Source organism: Chelonia mydas, chromosome 9, assembly GCF_015237465.2.
Source record: "Chelonia mydas isolate rCheMyd1 chromosome 9, rCheMyd1.pri.v2, whole genome shotgun sequence".
Classification (NCBI taxonomy): domain Eukaryota; kingdom Metazoa; phylum Chordata; order Testudines; family Cheloniidae; genus Chelonia; species Chelonia mydas.
In genome coordinates, this window is record NC_057855.1 from 100,899,664 (window position 1) to 100,917,443 (window position 17,780).

At 49.9% G+C, this 17,780-nt stretch overlaps 1 protein-coding gene across 10 annotated transcripts in view; it reads left to right on the forward strand.

The window, feature by feature from the left end:
* Nucleotides 1-16,432, forward strand: part of MED12 (mediator complex subunit 12) — an 81,244-nt gene extending 64,812 nt beyond the window's left edge. For 3 of the 10 annotated variants that reach the window (XM_037908318.2, XM_043522770.1, XM_037908323.2), the window contains 6 exons: nt 305-385; nt 677-894; nt 1,743-1,899; nt 10,303-10,464; nt 10,669-10,750; nt 16,007-16,432. In XM_037908318.2, the coding sequence (XP_037764246.1) occupies nt 305-385; nt 677-894; nt 1,743-1,899; nt 10,303-10,464; nt 10,669-10,750; nt 16,007-16,050 (744 nt within the window). In that variant the 3' untranslated portion in view covers nt 16,051-16,432. The remainder of the gene's footprint in view (nt 1-304; nt 386-676; nt 895-1,742; nt 1,900-10,302; nt 10,465-10,668; nt 10,751-16,006) is intronic. The other 7 variants (XM_043522771.1, XM_037908319.2, XM_037908321.2 and 4 more) reach the window with 5 other exon arrangements.
* Nucleotides 16,433-17,780: the final 1,348 nt, after the last annotated feature.

Sequence of the window (17,780 nt, forward strand, 5' to 3'; positions counted from 1 at the left end):
GTGGGGCCAACAGAAATGGAGGCAGCTCTGTTCTTTAGCCTGGCCTGGGAATGTCCTCCAGGGCCTTGTCCTGATTGGAAGGTGGGGTCCCTGCGAGCCCAGTTGCCCACTGCTGGGTCCCATGTGGCCGTGACACTCCTGCCTGACTGAGTCCTGGAGAGGACGGGCTGTTGTCTGGCTTGAGGAGTGCTTCCAGAGCACTGCTGGGAGGAGCTCACATATGCCCAGAGGATGGCAAAGAGTGAGCCGGACAGGTCCTAGGTCTTCGTGTTCCTGAGTGTGAATGTCTTGTGCTCCTTTTCAGCAGGGCCAGGGAATGCTGGGGCAGCCGCCAGTGCGCCACATGGCCCCTACCCCTTCCTATGGAGCCCTGCAGCCTTCCCAGGTGAGTGGGGCTTCCTCTGCCTGGGAGGAGGAGGATGAAGGGCCAAGTGGGTTCTGGTGGAGCCAGCACTGTGTGAACTCCTGCTGCAGGGCCCTGGAGCCACCTGGTTCTCCCCTGGGGTCCCCACTTGCCAGCTGTCATGAATATTCCAGTCTCTGGGAAGAGGGCGAAGTGGACCATGAGGCCCTGGGTTTCTAATGCGGCCGTTTCTGTGTCCCCATGGGAAATGCCCCGCCCCAGCACTCCCTCTGTATCCCAGCACATTTAACAAAGGCTCTTTCTTCCCCTCAGGGTTACACACCTTACGTCTCCCATATAGGCCTGCAGCAGCACCCCCCTCAGTCCAGTACAATGGTACCTCCCACCTATTCCAGCCAGCCCTACCAGAATTCCCATCCCAGCTCAAACCCAGCTCTCGTGGATCCCGTCAGACAGATGCAGCAGAGACCAAGTGGCTATGTGCATCAGCAGGCCCCTGGCTATGGCCATGCCCTGGGCAACACACAGAGGTACCTCCCAATCTGCAGACGCTGAGCAGCTACAGATGTTGCACAGGGAACTTCTCCAGTGTAACTGATTAGACAGGACTAGTCGATGGGGCCTGCTATAGCTCTGGTGCTGTAGCGGTCAGCATCTGGGAATCCTCTGTGCTGCCTGAGCTGATGGCCTTGTCCAGCTCCCTGTCAGACCCAGAAAGATATTACAGCCAGGAGAGAATTCAGTGAGTAGCATGGGGAGAGACGTGTGTAAACCCCAAGCAGGGAAAGGGGTTAAGAGGCTGTGACTAGTAGGGGAGGGGTGGAATTAAGAAAGGGGAAATACAGGCTGAAGGGTAGGGAAGTCATTAACCACAGGTTTGGACCTGACCCCAGGGGAGAAGGGCTGGGACCCCAGTCACTCTCAAACAGGTGGATCTGGCCAGGGAATCATTGCCCCAGGGGAAGGGCTGGGTGCCCTTTCACTCCCTGACCAGGGTATGGATCTGGCTGGGAGATTGTCCGTCCCCCCAGGGGGAAAGGCCGCAATGCACCATTGTTCTCCTTCACGGGGATGGATACAGCCAGGAAATTATTCCCAGGAGCAAGGCTCGGAGTCCTGTTGCTTGAGACTTTTTAACTTAGACTGGACAAACCTTTGAAAAGGTACAGGGAGAATCCTGGGTGCCTGGGTCCCGAAGTGGGTGCTCTGGGCTCTCCGAATTGGTAATGTGGGAGGCTCTGGTTCTGGCCATGCTTGCTCTGACGCATTGGGTTTTCTTAGACCATGAGAAGCTCGGGCTGGGTTTAGGGAGGCTGCTCTGTCCCCAGGCTTTGTCCGGATCCACAAGAGCCACCGACCCTTCTCCTTGTTGTGTAAGGTTTCCTCATCAGGCGATGCAGCCAGCGCCTGTGATGAGCGGGATGAACCCGATGAGCGCACAAGGGGTTCCGTCGGGGGTCCGGCCCAGTCCGATAGTGCCTGAGCAGCAGCAGCAGCAGCAGCAGTACCTGAGGCAGCAGCAGCAGATGCTGAGGGTAAGTGGGGGCCTGCTTCTTTTTTTCACCTTCTCCCACGTCAGCTGAAGAGACGGAGCTGCGGGGTGGAGGGCCTGCGACGCGCCACTCGCCCAGATGGTCCTCTGCTCCGTGCAGTGCTGGGCCCTTGCCAGCAGGGGGAGCGGATGGCGGCCGGGGCGCGCTCTGTCACACTTTGTGCGACACGCAATGAAGATGCCTCTTCTGCGGGGGCGTGGCTGGTCTCTCCTGTTCCCCCCCAGGAGCTGTGCGCGCCTGGCGGAGAGGCCTGGGGCAGCGCTTGGCTCTCTCTCGCAAGTCTTCTGACACACACAGGAGAAAAACCCGTGGGGCCGATCCCCCATTGGTCTGCTCTCGGTCCAGCTGAGCCTTTGTGCGACACGCAATGAAGATGCCTCTTCTGCCGGGGCGTGGCTGGTCTCTCCTGTCCCCCCCAGGAGCTGTGCGCGCCTGGCGGAGAGGCCTGGGGCAGCGCTTGGCTCTCTCTCGCAAGTCTTCTGACACACACAGGAGAAAAACCCGTGGGGCCGATCCCCCATTGGTCTGCTCTCGGTCCAGCTGAGCCTTTGGAATATTGGCCAACGTCTGGCTCACAAAGCCGTTAGTGGGGCTAAGCTCTGAGCGTTACTGGGACGTCGCTGCCAAGTGCTGCTTGGTGCAATGAGCCGTAGCCGTGCCAGTCCCAGGCTGTTACAGGGACAAGGTGGGTGGGGTCATATCTTTGACTGGACTCACTTCTGTTGGTGAGCGAGAGAAGCTTCTGAGCCACACAAAGCATGTGTCTCAAGAGCTTGTGTCAAGTAAAATACATTCTCTCGCCCGCCCTGTCTCTCCCGTGCTGCTTTGGACGTTCTTTGTGAGCCAGGTGTGTCCAGGCTTCTCAGTGAGCCTCTTTAACTGGAGATCCCCACCCAACCTGAGGTGAGGGCAGGACATTTCCATAGAGGAGAAGTTTTATAGGGTCATGTAACTGGAATGGAAATGACTGCGTTGATTGTAATTCCCACCTGTAGTGAGTTCAGTGTGAGTCTGTGGGTACATTCATATTTCATATTGTTCTCTCACTTATTCTGAAATGCGTGTGTGCACACAGTCTTGCCCAAAATCACAGGGCTGGGCAGTAAAGGCAGCTAAATTGTTTCACTGACAGTTTACATGTAGATGAGCCCCCTGGCTTTCCAGTGTGACATGTCATAGAATCATAGAATATCAGGGTTGGAAGAGACCTCAGGAAGTCATCTAGTCCAACCCCCTGCTCAAAGCAGGACCAACACCAACTAAATCGTCCCAGCCAGGGCTTTGTCAAGCCTGACCTTAAAAACCTCAAAGGAAGGAGATTCCACCACCTCCCTAGGTAACACATTCCAGTGCTTCACCACCCTCCTAGTGAAAAAGTTTTTCCTAATATCCAACCTAACCTCCCCCACTGCAACTTGAGACCATTACTCCTCATTCTGTCATCTGCTACCACTGAGAACAGTCTAGATCCATCCTCTTTGGAACCCTCCATTCAGGTAGTTGAAAGCAGCTGAATGTCCAGGTAGACCTTGGTGAGGCTTCCAGCCTTGCCTTTGGGAGACTGTCCCATGGGCTAGGAGATTTCATTATTACAAAATGTCCCCTAATATTCAGCTTTTATTTCCTTTTGCAAAGGGCTCCTTAGTTGTTCCTTGTATGCAGTCTTACAGTAGACAGTGATGTGCTAATTTTAGGTGAGCACTCAGATAGAAACTCCTCCTAGATTAGGAGAATCTATGTGTTAATGGAAGTGGATTATTCCCGGGATTTAGAGTAGGGTTTGATGAATATTGGATGCATGACATCGATTACACGGTAACATAGGTATTAACACACCTGCTCCTGAAATGATAGAAATCGATTGAGAATTACAAGGGAAATTTTACTTTAAACAATTAATTTTGGGGGCTACTGGGTTCAAGTAAACTGTATTCCCTAACTGATTGTAAGGTCTAGCTTTTTAATAGTGTCCATATGCGTGCTCTGCTGTAGGTTTATCTGAGTCTCTGTGCCGCTGATCAGAGAATTTGGTAGCAGTGTCTGTTTGGCCCGAGCATGCACACTCCCCCACCCCAGTCTGCCATGAGGCTAACCAGCGTTGCAGGGGCAAACCCTCCTCAGTTCCTTCTCAACCACCCCTGGCTAGAGATGGAGCTTTAGCAGTCCGTTAGTGGATCATTACTTTTTATAGAATTGCTAATTGTTTCTCTAATCTTTTAGAGCTCCCTTTTCTTTTTCACTCGTGTATCTTTTATTTATTTATTTAGCTAAAAAAAAAAAAAAAAACCTTTAGTTTAAACATAGTTTTTCTTTTACCCCCTTCCCCCCCCGGAACAGGGTATGCCTGGTTCACCGGGCTTCAAGAAGTGTCTCAGTTGCAAATAATCTATCCCTGTGACTGATTGACATTCTCAGTGCATCTGCTATGGAAGAGAACCACATCCCACAGAAGTATAGTTTATGCCAACAATTGACACAGAGATCTAGAAAGGATAGAGAACTGAGACTCAAGCTTCTTCTAATGGAAGCGGCCCTCCAACCGCCTTCGGAGTTGCACCAAGACTCCGGACAGCAGGAATTCTCACCGCAACCCTCTACATCTAAGGGTGGTGAACCTAAGAAGTCAACCATGAGCCTCTCTCACAACGCCTCTAAGAAAAAGGCCGGTAGTCCCCACAGCAAGCCCTGACCAAGCCAAAACCCATCTCGGCTTGCTTGGTATCATCGGTACCAGTGGTAACGAATCCTGTACCAGGGGCTCGCAGGGTACCTACTGCCCCAACAGAATATGTGGGGCTGCCTAAGGACCCGATGGGCACAGGCTAGGAACCATTGGTATAGCCTGGGCGTGAGAAAACGAGAGAATCCACCCTGGAGAAGGCTCCTGAGGTGCAGACCTCAATGTTGGTACCATCACTCCAGGCACTGGCAGACCGCGCAATCAGGACAGCATTGCGAACTCCGTCGATGCAGACATGTCAGCACCACTAAATGCTTCTGGTATCAATGACTGTGGCACCACCGGATTTCCAGTCCATGACAGACGTTTTGGTGTCTGATGCACTGGACTCCTCTCTACTCGGTACCAGGGCCCCAGCACTGAGTCCACCCAGAGCTCCAGGCTCACCGGTGACATACACCCCCATTTTCAAGGGCTGAGTCAGATAGAAAGCAAGAGGACGTAGTCTTCTGCCACTCCTCTCATCCACCCTATGGTACCCATTTCCAGTATGTACCTCAACTGTACTGCCGCTCTGAACCCCAGCCTCCTTGGTATGGGCAGGCATGGTACCAACCTCCAGGGACTTTCCCACCCTCTCAATGGCTTTACTGGGATCCTTGGCAGACAACAGAGACACCGTGCCTCCCATGGCTCTAGATTGGCCTATCAGGAGCCCATGAGATACCCACTGAATCGAGGGCATCCAAGCCCCCTGAACAGTCAGGAGAGAACAAGAGGCTGAAGTCGAGGAGGAGATTACCCCCCCACCCTGACCAACTTCTCATCTTCATCACCAGGTGAGACAGTGATGCCCCCTTCTCCATCGTTGGCAGATGATTTCAAGCTTTTCCAGGAGCTAGCTTTACATTGAATGCATTACAACTACCATTACAAGAAGTAACCGAGTCACACCATAAACTACTGGACGTTTTACTCATCTTGTCCAGAATAGCTCTCCCTATTAACAAGACCCTCTTGGACTCTGTCAAACTCATATGGCAGACCCTGGCATCGGTCCCACCGACTTGCCAACGGGCCAATAAAAAGTGTTACCTGCCGGCGAAAGAAATGGAATTTCTCTTCTCCCACCCACCCCCCAATTCAGTCGTGGACATGCTGAGCTCAAGAGGCCATCAGCATCATCTGAAATCCAGCCCCACTTTTCACAATATATTCATCCCAATGCTTGTATGCTTGTATGAACCCCCCAAAAAAGTCCAGATTCTCCAAAGGGAAATCTTTGGGCCCTCAACCTACTTCTTCGCAGCCATCCATCTCAAAACGACAGTTTTGATGGGTTGGTTGAGGTGCCATCAGACCAATCTCTTCAATATCATCCAACATTGGAAACCCCTCTCATCCCTATGGATGCCGGCATCTTGACCCATTCCGCAGCACTTGGGAATGGATAACCTCCGACAAATGAGTACTGGAGAGTATTCGAGATTGGTACTCCATCTATTTCTCCTCCCCGCCCCCCAGCACCCTTCCTCATCCCTCTTCAGTGACCCTTCTCATAAGAACCTATTATAATAAGAGATAGACCATCTCCTAAGTATAGGATCCGTAAAACCAGTACATCTAAGATGCAAAGACTTTTACTCTCACTATTTCCTGATACCCAAGAAAAAGCGAAGTTGGAGACCCATGCTAGACCTCAGAGTGCTCAACAAATTTGTCAAGGCTCAGAAGTTCAAGATGGTCACTTTAGCGACAATTATTCCAGCATTAGAAAAAGGTGACTGATTTGTGGCCCTTGACCTCCAAGATGCGTACTTCCACATTTCAATCATACCATGTCACAGAAGAGATCTCAGATTGACACTAGGCCAGGATCACTACCAGTATAGGGTACTCCCTTTTGCTCTCTCATTGGCCCCCAGAGTATTCTTCAAGGTCCTGTCTGTGGTGGCAGCTCACCTATATTCCCAGGGCATTATGATCTACACTTACCTGGACTATTTTCTCTTCAGGGTGCATTCCTTCATCAAAACCCAGCGAGTTACCAGTATCACTCTGGATCTGTTCAAGAATCTGGACCTACAAATCAATGCAAAAAATCAACATTAATACTGGTACAGAGACTAGAATTCATAGGAGCCAATGTCGACTCTGAGCAAGAGCGCTTCTCCCACAACACAGGTTCCTCAGTCTATCCACACTTAGAGACAGTGCAATCTAGCCCTCCAATATTGGCTTCAGCTTCTGGGGCACATGGCCGCAGGCTCATCAATGATAGCTCAGGCCAGACTTCGCATGAGATGCCTCCAATTATGGTTCAGTTCGATTTACAGGCCAAAAGACAACATAGACAAACTCCTGTCGATGCCCACCAAAATCAAATAATCCTTGAATCCATGGAAAGACCAGCAGACGCCTGCATGGGAATCCCGTGCACTGAGCCTTCCCCATCACTATTTCTCACCACCGACGCATCTCTGTTGGGATGGGGCACACATCTCAACGATCTCACAGCGCAGGACAAATGGTCTCCATCCAAGACGTGCCTTCACATCAATCTACTCAAACTCAGAGCGGTCAGGAACGTGTGTGTTCATTTCCGTCTGCTGATCAGAGACACGCACACAAAGGTAATGACAGACAATATAGCGTGTATGTATTACATAAACCATCAAGGAGGCACCAGTGGAAGCACTAAAGCTATGGAACTGGTTTATTTCCTACAATGTTACAATATCAGCAGCTTAACTACCAGGAGTACACAACATGATAGCGGGCAGTCTCAGCCACAAATTCCCACACAACCACAAGTGGGAGATAGGCTCAGACATATTCTGAGGTACTCTGACATATTCCGACAATGGGGGACACTGATAATAGACTTGTTCACTACTTACCAGAACAAGAAATGTCCACGGTACTGCTCCAGAGTGGGCATTGGCCAGCACATCATGGGGGATGCTTGCCTCCTCTCGTGAGACAAGGGCCTTCTTTACACCTTTCTCCCATTTCCTCTGTTGCTGAAATTTCTGTTGAAAATAACAAGAGAAAAAGCAAACATCATACCAGTTGCTTCCACCTGGCCCAGACAGACATGGTACCCTTACCTGTCACAACTGGTGCCGTGTCCACCAGTGACTCTTCCAACCACTCCTTACCTCCTCTTGCAGAACGAAACACTCTCCATCCCAACCTATGGATACTACAGCTCAAACCCTGGCTCCTTCATGGTTCCAGCACATAGAAACATCATGCTTGAAGAGGTAGAGGAAGTGTTGTTCCACACTAGGAAAGTGACTACCCATTGCACTTACCTATAGAAGTGGACTAGATTCCAGAGGGAACTGTACAGCATAAGCTCATAAAGTCCCCCCCCCCTCAATGTGGAGAGGAATATGTATCAGCCTTTGCCCCTTGAACTATGATTCCCATACACTTCACTCCAACTCACTGGTTTAGATAAGGCAAAAACTACTATAAAAGATAGATTTTAAGTAATTATAAGGGATAGCAAACAGATCAAAGCAGATTACCTAGCAAATAAACAAAAAACGCCAACTAAGCTTAATATACTAAATAGATTGGGTATGAATTAGCAGATTCTCACCCTAAGAGATGATACAAGCAGGTTGCAAATTCTTAAGGGGCAAGTTGCACTTGCTTTACAGCTTGGAATTCCCAGGTGTTTCATACACAAGCTAGAAATCCCTTTAGCCTTGGTCCAGTACTTCCCCCAGTTCAGTCTTTGTTCCTCAGATGTTTCCAGGAGTCTTCCTGTATGGGGAGTGAAGAACCACAGATGATGTCACTTCCTGCCTTATATAGCTTTTGCGTATGGCGGGAACCCTTTGTTCCAAAGCTTGGTTCCCAGACAAGTCTGTGGAAAAATACTGACATCCCAAGATGGAGACCGGCATCCTGGGGCCTGGTCACATGTCCTTGTATAGTCATAGCACCCATCACTCACAGGCTGTCTGTGGTGTTCTCAGGAAGGCTCACCAGGTGGGAGATAAGCTTCTCTTAAGGCCTATTGTTCTCCCTAATGGCTCATTGACCTGAATAGGCCCTTCCCCACCAGCTGTCTAGACTGAAAGCATCTTGCCTAGTGGGCGTTATCCAGGTGTAACTACATTTGAAATATAGATACACAGTCCACATTCATAACTTCAGATACAAAAATGATAGGTGCATACAAATAGAATAATCATATTCAGCAAATCATAACTTTCCCAATGACACCGCACATGACTTACCTTGCCTAAAATGCATCCTAATTTTGCTATGACCATATCTTAATAATATCACTATGAAGAGTATGGGGTGCAGTGTCACAGACGGCGTTCCGTATCGCCATTACCTCGGCTAGAAGGATAGGGGAGATAGCAACCTTGAGGTCGCATCCCCCCTTCACAGTGTTCTTACCTGACAAAGTCTTGCTTAGACCACATCTGAAGTTCACTCCCAGTTTGACTTCCACATTTCACGTGAACCAACTCATTCACCTTCGAACCTTTTATCCCAAGCCTCACCAGCATAATAGGGCAAACCATCCTCCATACACTTGATCTAAGGAGAGCCTTGGCCTTTTATTTGGACAGGACAAGAGGTTTTAGAAAATCTTCAAGACTCTTCCCTCTGTCATGGACTGGTCTAGAGGCATAGCAATTTCAGCTCAAAAATTCTCTAAATGAGTCTCAAATGATCAAACTCTTTTATCAGATGTGCAATTTAGCACCCCATCTACAATCTCACACATTCCGCAAGGTCGGTTTCCTCATCCGTCACCTTCTTCAAGGGTATCCCTATATCATAAATCTACAGACCAGTTACCTTAGCATCTGCGCATACATTTGCTGAACATTATGCCATCCTTGGGGACTCTGCTGCAGACACCAGATTCGGCGCCATGGTACTATCATCCATCACAGACTCGACTCCAGAGCCCCAGCCTCCCGGAGGGGATACTGCTCCGGAGTCCCCTACAGTGGAGCACCCACAGGGACACTACTCGAAGAAGAAGTTACTCACCTTGTGCAGATGTGTGTCCCTGTGGGTGCTCCACGACCCGCCCTCCTCCCCTCTACTTCGGAATTCTCATCATACGTTCTGCAGTAGAGAGGGAATTGGGGAGGGTTCACCTGAGCAGCACTGGGTAGCCTCACGGCAGGGCATGCACAGGCCGAGCAGGCACTGCTACCAAAGTTCTCCGATCAGCAGCCCAGGGGGAAAGAGACCCCTCAGTGGAGCACCGTAGGGGGACGCAGCTCGAAGAACCATTGTTCCTGCACACGGTGAGTCATTTCTTCATGCACGCAACGTCGCACGCATGTTTGCCGTTCTGTTTTCTTCTTTGCTTTTTCAATTAAAGAAAAAAAGCGGGTCCAGAATTTTCCCAGACATCGCCATCAACCAAGCCCGTCAGAGCGTGGCTCTCTGGTGGTGACGTCGCAGGCGGCGCAGACCCAAGCGACTCCCTGTGCTGGGTGGTCGGGGCTCTGTTCTGAGCCCTGTGAGGGAAGTCACTTCTGCCATGTCACCCGTAAGAAAACCACGTCTAGTGGTCAGGCTGAGGGGCAGTCAAAGGTCGCTGTTTGTTTCTTGAGTCACAGATTTTTCCCTGTAGCGTTCCCTAGGCCGCCTGTCTCATTGCATCGCCTGCCCTGGCGCGTCGCCAACGGTCTCCTCTGCTTCCGCTTTTCCAGCAGCAGCAGCAGCAGCAGCAACAGCAGCAACAACAGCAGCAGCAGCAGCAGCCCCAGGCACCACCACAGCAGCAGCCACAGGTTTCCACCGTTCCCCAGCCGCAAGCCCAGGGCCAGCCTCCCGGCTTGGGGATGCAGGCTCTTCCTCCTCAGCAGCCCATCGTAAGTGTCTCATAGAGCGAGAGGGGACGAGCCCTTCGCCACAGCCCGGCCGTCCACAGACCCTCCCTCCTGCTCCCTGCAGCACTCTGCTTCTCCGCCCCACTAGCTGCTGCCCAACACGGGGAGCACGTGCTGGCTGCCTGCGCGAGGGCTGAGTCCCCACCAGCCTAGCGGCTCTCGCTCACCAGGTTTCTCTCTCTCTAGTTCCAGCGCCAGGGCCTCCAGCAGACGCAGCAGCAGCAGCAAACCGCTGCCCTGGTCCGACAGCTTCAGCAGCAACTCTCTAGTAAGAAACCAGCGCTCCTCGTTCCCCTTGCCTCTTCTCCTTGCCCCGCCCAAAGTGTCTGTCTCCGTAGAACTGGTCCTAGTGTAAAGTGATAGCCGGGGGCGGGCAAGCCCCCGCTCCCCTGTCTCTTTACACACCATCTCGCTGTGACCACAGGTCGTTGGGGAAGAGCCAACATGACTTTGTAAAGGGAAACCGTGGCTCACCAATCTGTTAGAGTTCTCTGAGGGGATCAAGAAATGTGGACAAGAGGGATCCAGTGGGTATAGTGTACTTAGACTTTCAGAAAGCCTTTGACAAGGTCCCTCACCAAAGGCTCGTAAGCAAAGTAAGCTGTCATGGGTTAAGAGGGTAGTTCCTCTCATACGTCAGTAACTGGTTAAAAGACAGGAAACAAAGGGTAGAGATAAATGGTCGGTTTTCAGAATGGAAAGAGGTAAATAGTGGTGTCCCTCAGGGATCTTTACTAGGACCATTACTGTTCAACATATTCATAAATAATCTGGAAAAAATGGGTAAACAGTGAGGTGGCCAAGTTTTCAGACGATACAAAGTTACTTGAGATAGTTAAGTCCCAGGCAAACTGCAAAGAGTTACAAAGGGAATCTCATAAAACTGATGACCGGGCAAGAAAATGGCAGATTAAATTTATTGTTGCTAAATGCAAAGTAATGCATATTGAAAAACATAATCCCAACTATTCATACCAAATGATGGAATCTAAATTAGCTGTTACCACTCAGGAAAGAGACCTTGGAGTCATTCTGGATTATTCTCTGAAAACATCCACTCAAAGTGCAATAGTGGTGAAAAAAGCGAACAGAATGGGACCATTGGGAAAGGGATAGCTAGTAAGACAGTAAATATCATAATGCCACTGTATATATCCATGGTACGCCACACCTTGAATACTATGTGCAGTTCTGGTTTCCCCATCTCAAAAAAGATGTATTAGAAATGGAAAAAGTACAGAGAGAGGCAACAGAAATCATTACGGGCCTGGAGCAGCTTCCACACGAGGAGAGATCAAAAAGACTGGGACTGTTCAGCTGGGAAAAGAGATGATGGGTGGGGGGGGGGGTGGATATGAGAGAGGTCTATAAAATCATGCCTGGGGGGGAGAAAGTGACTAGGGACGTGTTATTTATCTCTTCCCATAACACAAGAACCAGGGATCACCCAATAAAATTAATAGACCACAGGTTTAAAACCAACATCAGGAAGTACTTCTTCACTCAAAGCACAGTCAACCTGTGGAACTCATTGCCAGGGGATGTTGTGAAGGTCAAAACTATAACAACGTTCAAAAAAGAATTAGGTAAGTTAATGGAGAACAGGTCCATCAATGGCTATTATCCAAGATGGTCAGGGATGCAACCACATGTCTGGGTGTCCCTAAGCCTCTGATTGCCAGAAGCTGAGTTTGGATCATGCATTAACTGCCCTGTTCTGTTCATTCCCTCTGAAGCCGCTGGCACTGGCCACTTTCAGAAGACAGGATACTTGGCTAGATGGACCATTAGTCTGACCCAGTATAGCCATTCCTATGTTTTTATGACCATAGCTATTGTTAGCAGTGCCAGGGCCGCAGGCAGAGAGAGGAGCACAAGGTACTACCAACCAAGTGAGCAACCTTGTAGACCTGTTGCAGATAGAGGGGCCAGGGCAGCAGTGTCTGTGGAGGCTGTCGGGCAGCTCTCCCAAACGTGTCAGGTCTGCTTTTCTGGATGTACCACTGTGTCAGTGCCGCAGCCTCCGTCGTTGCTGGCTCCCAACGATCCCAACGGGAGTATAAATTCGGGAGCTCATGCCTAATGGGGCAGCCAGGGAGGTGCTTTATTCAGGGCGTGGTCAGTGAGAGACTTTTTTTTATTGAGCACTGCCATGTGGGATGCTGCCTGAGCCCCAGCAGGGCAGTGTATCCCTCCAGGCCATCCTGCTGTTGTACAGATCACATCAGTAATTTTATATAATAAAACTGGCAATTGAACTATTAAACACCCAAGCCAGAGCCCTCCCCAAAGGAATGCTGGATGCAAACATATGCTGCCTTACTTCCCAGGACACAGCCCAGCCATGGCTTTGCCCAGGTGTATTGAACCCTGCCCCAAGTGACCACATCTCAGTGCAGCAAAAGGGAGGGGTAGCTCAGTGGTTTGAGCATTGGCCTGCTAAACCCAGGGAGGTGAGTTCAATCCTTGAGGGGGCCATTTAGGGATCTGGGGCAAAAATTGGGGATTGGTCCTGCTTTGAGCAGGGGATTGGACTAGATGACCTCCTGAGGTCCCTTCCAACCCTGATATTCTATGGTTCATCTAACACAGCGATGCCATCACTTTGCAGTCTTCTAAATACAATTTAAAATTGGATTCCGGCTCCTACTAAATTCTTCCTTTGAATCCCAGTATCTATACATTATTTTTCTTATGAGGCTGTGACTGCAGGAACTATTAGATATTCCTTTATGGGCTGTGACATATTCCTTCCCGTGCCTGTGTATGCTTCACTGAGGCTGCGTTATACACTGAGCCAGTGAGATGCAAGTGAGATTGCAGAGTTTCTCCAAGGTGTTGAGAGCCATAGTAACAGTCAAGAAAAAGAATTCAGAGGCACAGGGTGGCTGGTGACTGGGGTAAATGGTCCTTTTCCCTTCTAAGGCCACCATTTCCACCCTGTTTCTTGACAGGACTGGTTGCCTGATTGGGTTATGGAGCCTTTCACTTCTAGGCTCCAGGCAGAAATCTGGCAGTGCTCAGTACCAACCACGTGGTAGTCTTGTGTGGACTTGGTTGATTGGGTTTCTTTCCATAGATCCCTAGAATGTGCACTTCATGGGGGACGGCCTGTGACTTTCTTTGTCTGAAAAGCACCAGGAACACTTATGCCACTGCAGAAGTCGTGTTTTATCTTTCCTATGTAAAAAGTGCATTTATAATCAGCCTCCAGAAAAGTCCACACTAAATAACAGCCCGACAGTAATACTATCCATCAGCCTAACCACGTATCGCCCTGGTCCCTCTGAGAATGCCTGAGCAAACAGCTTAAGCCTTGCAGCATGCCCTCCTCTGCAGTGGAGGAAGTGAATTCTAGGGCTGAGTGCCCCCAGTTAGTCCAATCTGAGGGGCTTCTAGTGCACGTGGCTCCAGGGGATAGTGCTGAAGTACAGAGAGAGGCTGCCTCTAATAAGTTCTGTAACCAGCTCGTGAATCTCTCCTCTGTCCCGGTTACATACACAGGGCGGAGCTGTGTAAAGCGCTGCTGTGTGGACTCACATACTGTGCTGCCTCCCATATCGGTGCATTCCTGAAAGTCCGAGCTGCTCTCCCCCAGGGCCTCGGGATGGGGAGAGTGCCTGGAGGACACACACCGCGTGGCACCAGCAGCTCAGATGGCATCCCAGAATGCATTGCCCTCTTGCAGAGTGGAAAAGGAAGGAGGACCAGCCATACTGGTTACACTGGCATGATTTTAGCAGCTCTGCGCTGCAGAAGGCCTGTGGAATGGGCTATAGGAAGAAAATAATGTTTCTGGTGGCAAGGCCAATGCCTCCCTGAGTAGTGAGTGTGTTGTGTACAGACACAAGCCTCGTTTCAAGCTGGCCACGTCACTGACTGCTTGCCCACTGAGTTTAAAGTTGTAGTGTAGACAGGCCTTAAATCATAAAGATCTTTATAGAGTAAAACCATCCCCCCAGATTGCACCAGCAGTGAACGTGGGGCCAGTCAGATCCCAGAGCAAAGGTGTATGATGTTCCCTGTAAGAAGCACCACTCCAAGGGTTGCTCCTTTTTCTCTAGCTGGAGTTTCCGAGAGCCTTTGGGCATGCTCCCATGTAGATCATATTGCTGTAACTGGGGCAAGGTCTTGTATCCAGCAGAAACCTTGCAACCTCCTTGCTGTATGAAAGAGGCTGCAGCTAGGGATAAACCTCAGTGATATATCCCAGCTAGAGTGTGTCTTGGAGACTGCTGTGTTCCAAGTGCACGCATCCCCATAGCGGGAAGCACCATCGCACGTGGCACAGATCACTCCCGTCATGGTTAGTCTCAGCAGAGAGCACAAAGCATTGGGTGAGTCATGCTCCTCCCTGTCCAGCTCAGGGTGAGACCTGGGGCAGGAGACGCTTGCGCTGCTGTTGTCTGTGCTGCACCGTTAGTCTCCAGGAGTGTCAGGTTGATGCCTTCGTGAGCAGTGACTTTGACTAAAATACTTGTAGAGGAGGAAAAAAACATCTCTCCAATGCCCCAGTTACCAGCAGGCTTTCCCAGTGTGGGGTTGGGGCTGGGTTTGCCCTGCCCTCCTGCTGAGGGCCTGCCCAGCAGCATGCTGTATGGCTGGATTTTGTAATGGAATGACAGACTCTGAATGCTCCCACTCACCAGGTAACAGTAAACCGACAAGTCGTGGAAGTCTGGCCCCACAGGGCTAGTGAGTCCTGTAGTCAGGAGCCAATCCTGGAGCACACTGCATCTAAAGATGATCAGCAAGAACATCCGAGTTGGTCTTGAGTTCGAGGGGAGGCAGGTCTCTAAGGTTGCCTGCTGTCAAGCTAGATAGGTCTTGAAACCAGCACCTGGATAGTAAGTGGGAACCAGTGTGGTCTATGAGCACTGATGACATGCTCCTGGGTGATGTGAGCCTCTGAATTCTGCACTAGCTGAAGATCCCAAGTTTTCTTCAGGTTAGATGATTGGTGGGAACTCCAGGGTAGTTAGCTGGCCCAGCGCAGTTCATACTGTGCACCCACCTGGTGGTGGCGGTAGCAGTGTTTGGGTTTCTGTATGGCGGGGGTGCTGCACAGAACTAGGGGTTACAGGTGTTCTGTTTAAAAGAGAAAAGCCCAGACGATAATTCAACTTCCAACCTCATCACCTAGGCAGCTACCCGCTCCCTTTCAGTGCCACATTGTTCCACACTTATTTCACACCAAGGACCAGTGTGGAGCTGAGCAGAAGAGGCGTAGAGAGCTGGGTTTGACACAATTTATCCCCACCTTTCCAGGAGCAAGTGGAATTTTGATAGTATTGCTATCCTAAGCCCCAGGAGCTGGCACCAGAGTGTGTGGCATCTGAGCAGAGCATCAAGTGCCACAAGTGATACAGAGGTGCAGTGTCCCAGTCTAAGACCTGAGTAGCCCCTTCTCTTGCCTACCTAACCCCTCCTCTTCACAATCAGACTCTGAATTGCAGAGCTGATGGGCATCTCCTAGCTGGTCCAGAATCCTGTGATTGTCTAACTCTGTGTTTGATCTGAACAGATACACAGCCACAGCAGAACAACAACCCATTTGGACGCTACTGAGCCATGGCACTTGGGCCCGATCCAGGAGGGAGACATCACTGTGGACTGGATACAGCCTCCCGCATTGGTGGCTGTTCCCAACCCCTCTGTCCCTGGGGCACCTGCCCAGGCTCCGTGTTCTGCAGCTGCCCTTCTTGGAAGGGAGGGAGTGATTTTTATCATAAAGAGAAAATGTTTTTACTCCGGTTTCTACAAAGGTTTATGGAGATCCCATGTGCTTGGTAGTCTCCCCTCCCCCTTTGGTTTCAGTTTTTACTAAGTTTTTAGTATTTTTGTTAAAATAATGATTAAGACATTGTAAGATTTTGTACTTTATTTATACCAGATGAAACCCTGTATTGCAGACGTCCTCAGACAAATACAGAGAGCTTACTTTGCGAAAGGGGTGTGTGTGTGTGTGCGCGCGCACACGTGCGTGTTCAGAGTCTGAGCCCCATGACCCTGACATGATCCCTTTCCCGATTCCCCTGCATTCCCACAGACCCTGCCCTGAACTACTCCTATATAGGGCCCAGCGAACTATATACACCAAATCTCAAGAACTGTAGTCTGCTCCTTTCCTGCTCCTGAATAAGTGCATTGTTCAGCCTCACTAGGTTTGTGTGGGGAACGGGTCTCTCATCTCTTGCTCGCCTGTTTTGCCCAGGTTGTTCTCTCCCTATGTTCACTAGTTGGGAGGAGAGTTTTGATAGTGATTCAGAGCTGCCCTTTAAGCAGCAGTGTCTTGTTACCAACCCACGGAGAACAAATAGTCCCTGCACACTTCCGCTGGTGGGATCAAGATGCCTGTGCAGCCAGGATCCTGAACCTGCTAGGGTTTGTCCTGGCGAGGATAAAAGGTGTCTAGGAAGAAGGTGAGGTGGCAGCTAACACATTCTAGACCTCATGTAAACTTTCGCGCAGACAGCCAGCACAGCAGACCTCGAGTGAACTGCCCAATGACCACAAGATCTGTTAAGGTACGAAGGCACTAGGCCAGGTTTACTGTCGACAAAGCACGGTAATAGCACCTGGCAGACTCTACAAGGATACTAAGACAAGTATACCGGTGACAATGGACGTGGTTCAGTGAATGGTGGGACTTTTCATTCCCCCCTCAGCTGGACGAAGATACTCTCTCTGAGATGCATCTTTATACCCTGATACAAACAAGTTACTTACTGCCTCTGACATAGTTAGTCACTGCCCCCTGATGTGCCTAATTATCACCTTGTACATGTTGGTTCAATCAAAACATCTCAATTATGTACTGTTATCCTGACCTTATCTTTTGGGAGGGGTCAGTATGTTCCTGTTACCCTTGGAGAACATTTTTGAACCATCCTTGACATCAGGATGTTCTGGTACCACTTGATATCGGGATGTGTTTGTGTGAATATTCTATGCTTAGCACTTCTTAGGAGTGTGTATTTCTGCAGTGTTAGCCCTGTTCTTGCCAGATTCTGTGAGCAGGTCCTGCATCATACGAGGCCTCTGATACAAGGGTTTATGTCTCAGACTCTCTTCCTACTACATGGACCATTGTGATCATCTAATATGGCCTCCTATGGAGTATCCATTATGACTCTCAGTAAGCTGTTCCAATGGTTAATTACTCCCTCTGTTAAAAAATTACACCCTATTTCCAGTCTGAATTTATCTAGCTTTATCTTCCAGTCATTGGGTCATGTCATACCTTTGTCTGATTGAAGATTGAAGACCCCATTGTTAAATATTTGTTCTCCATGTAG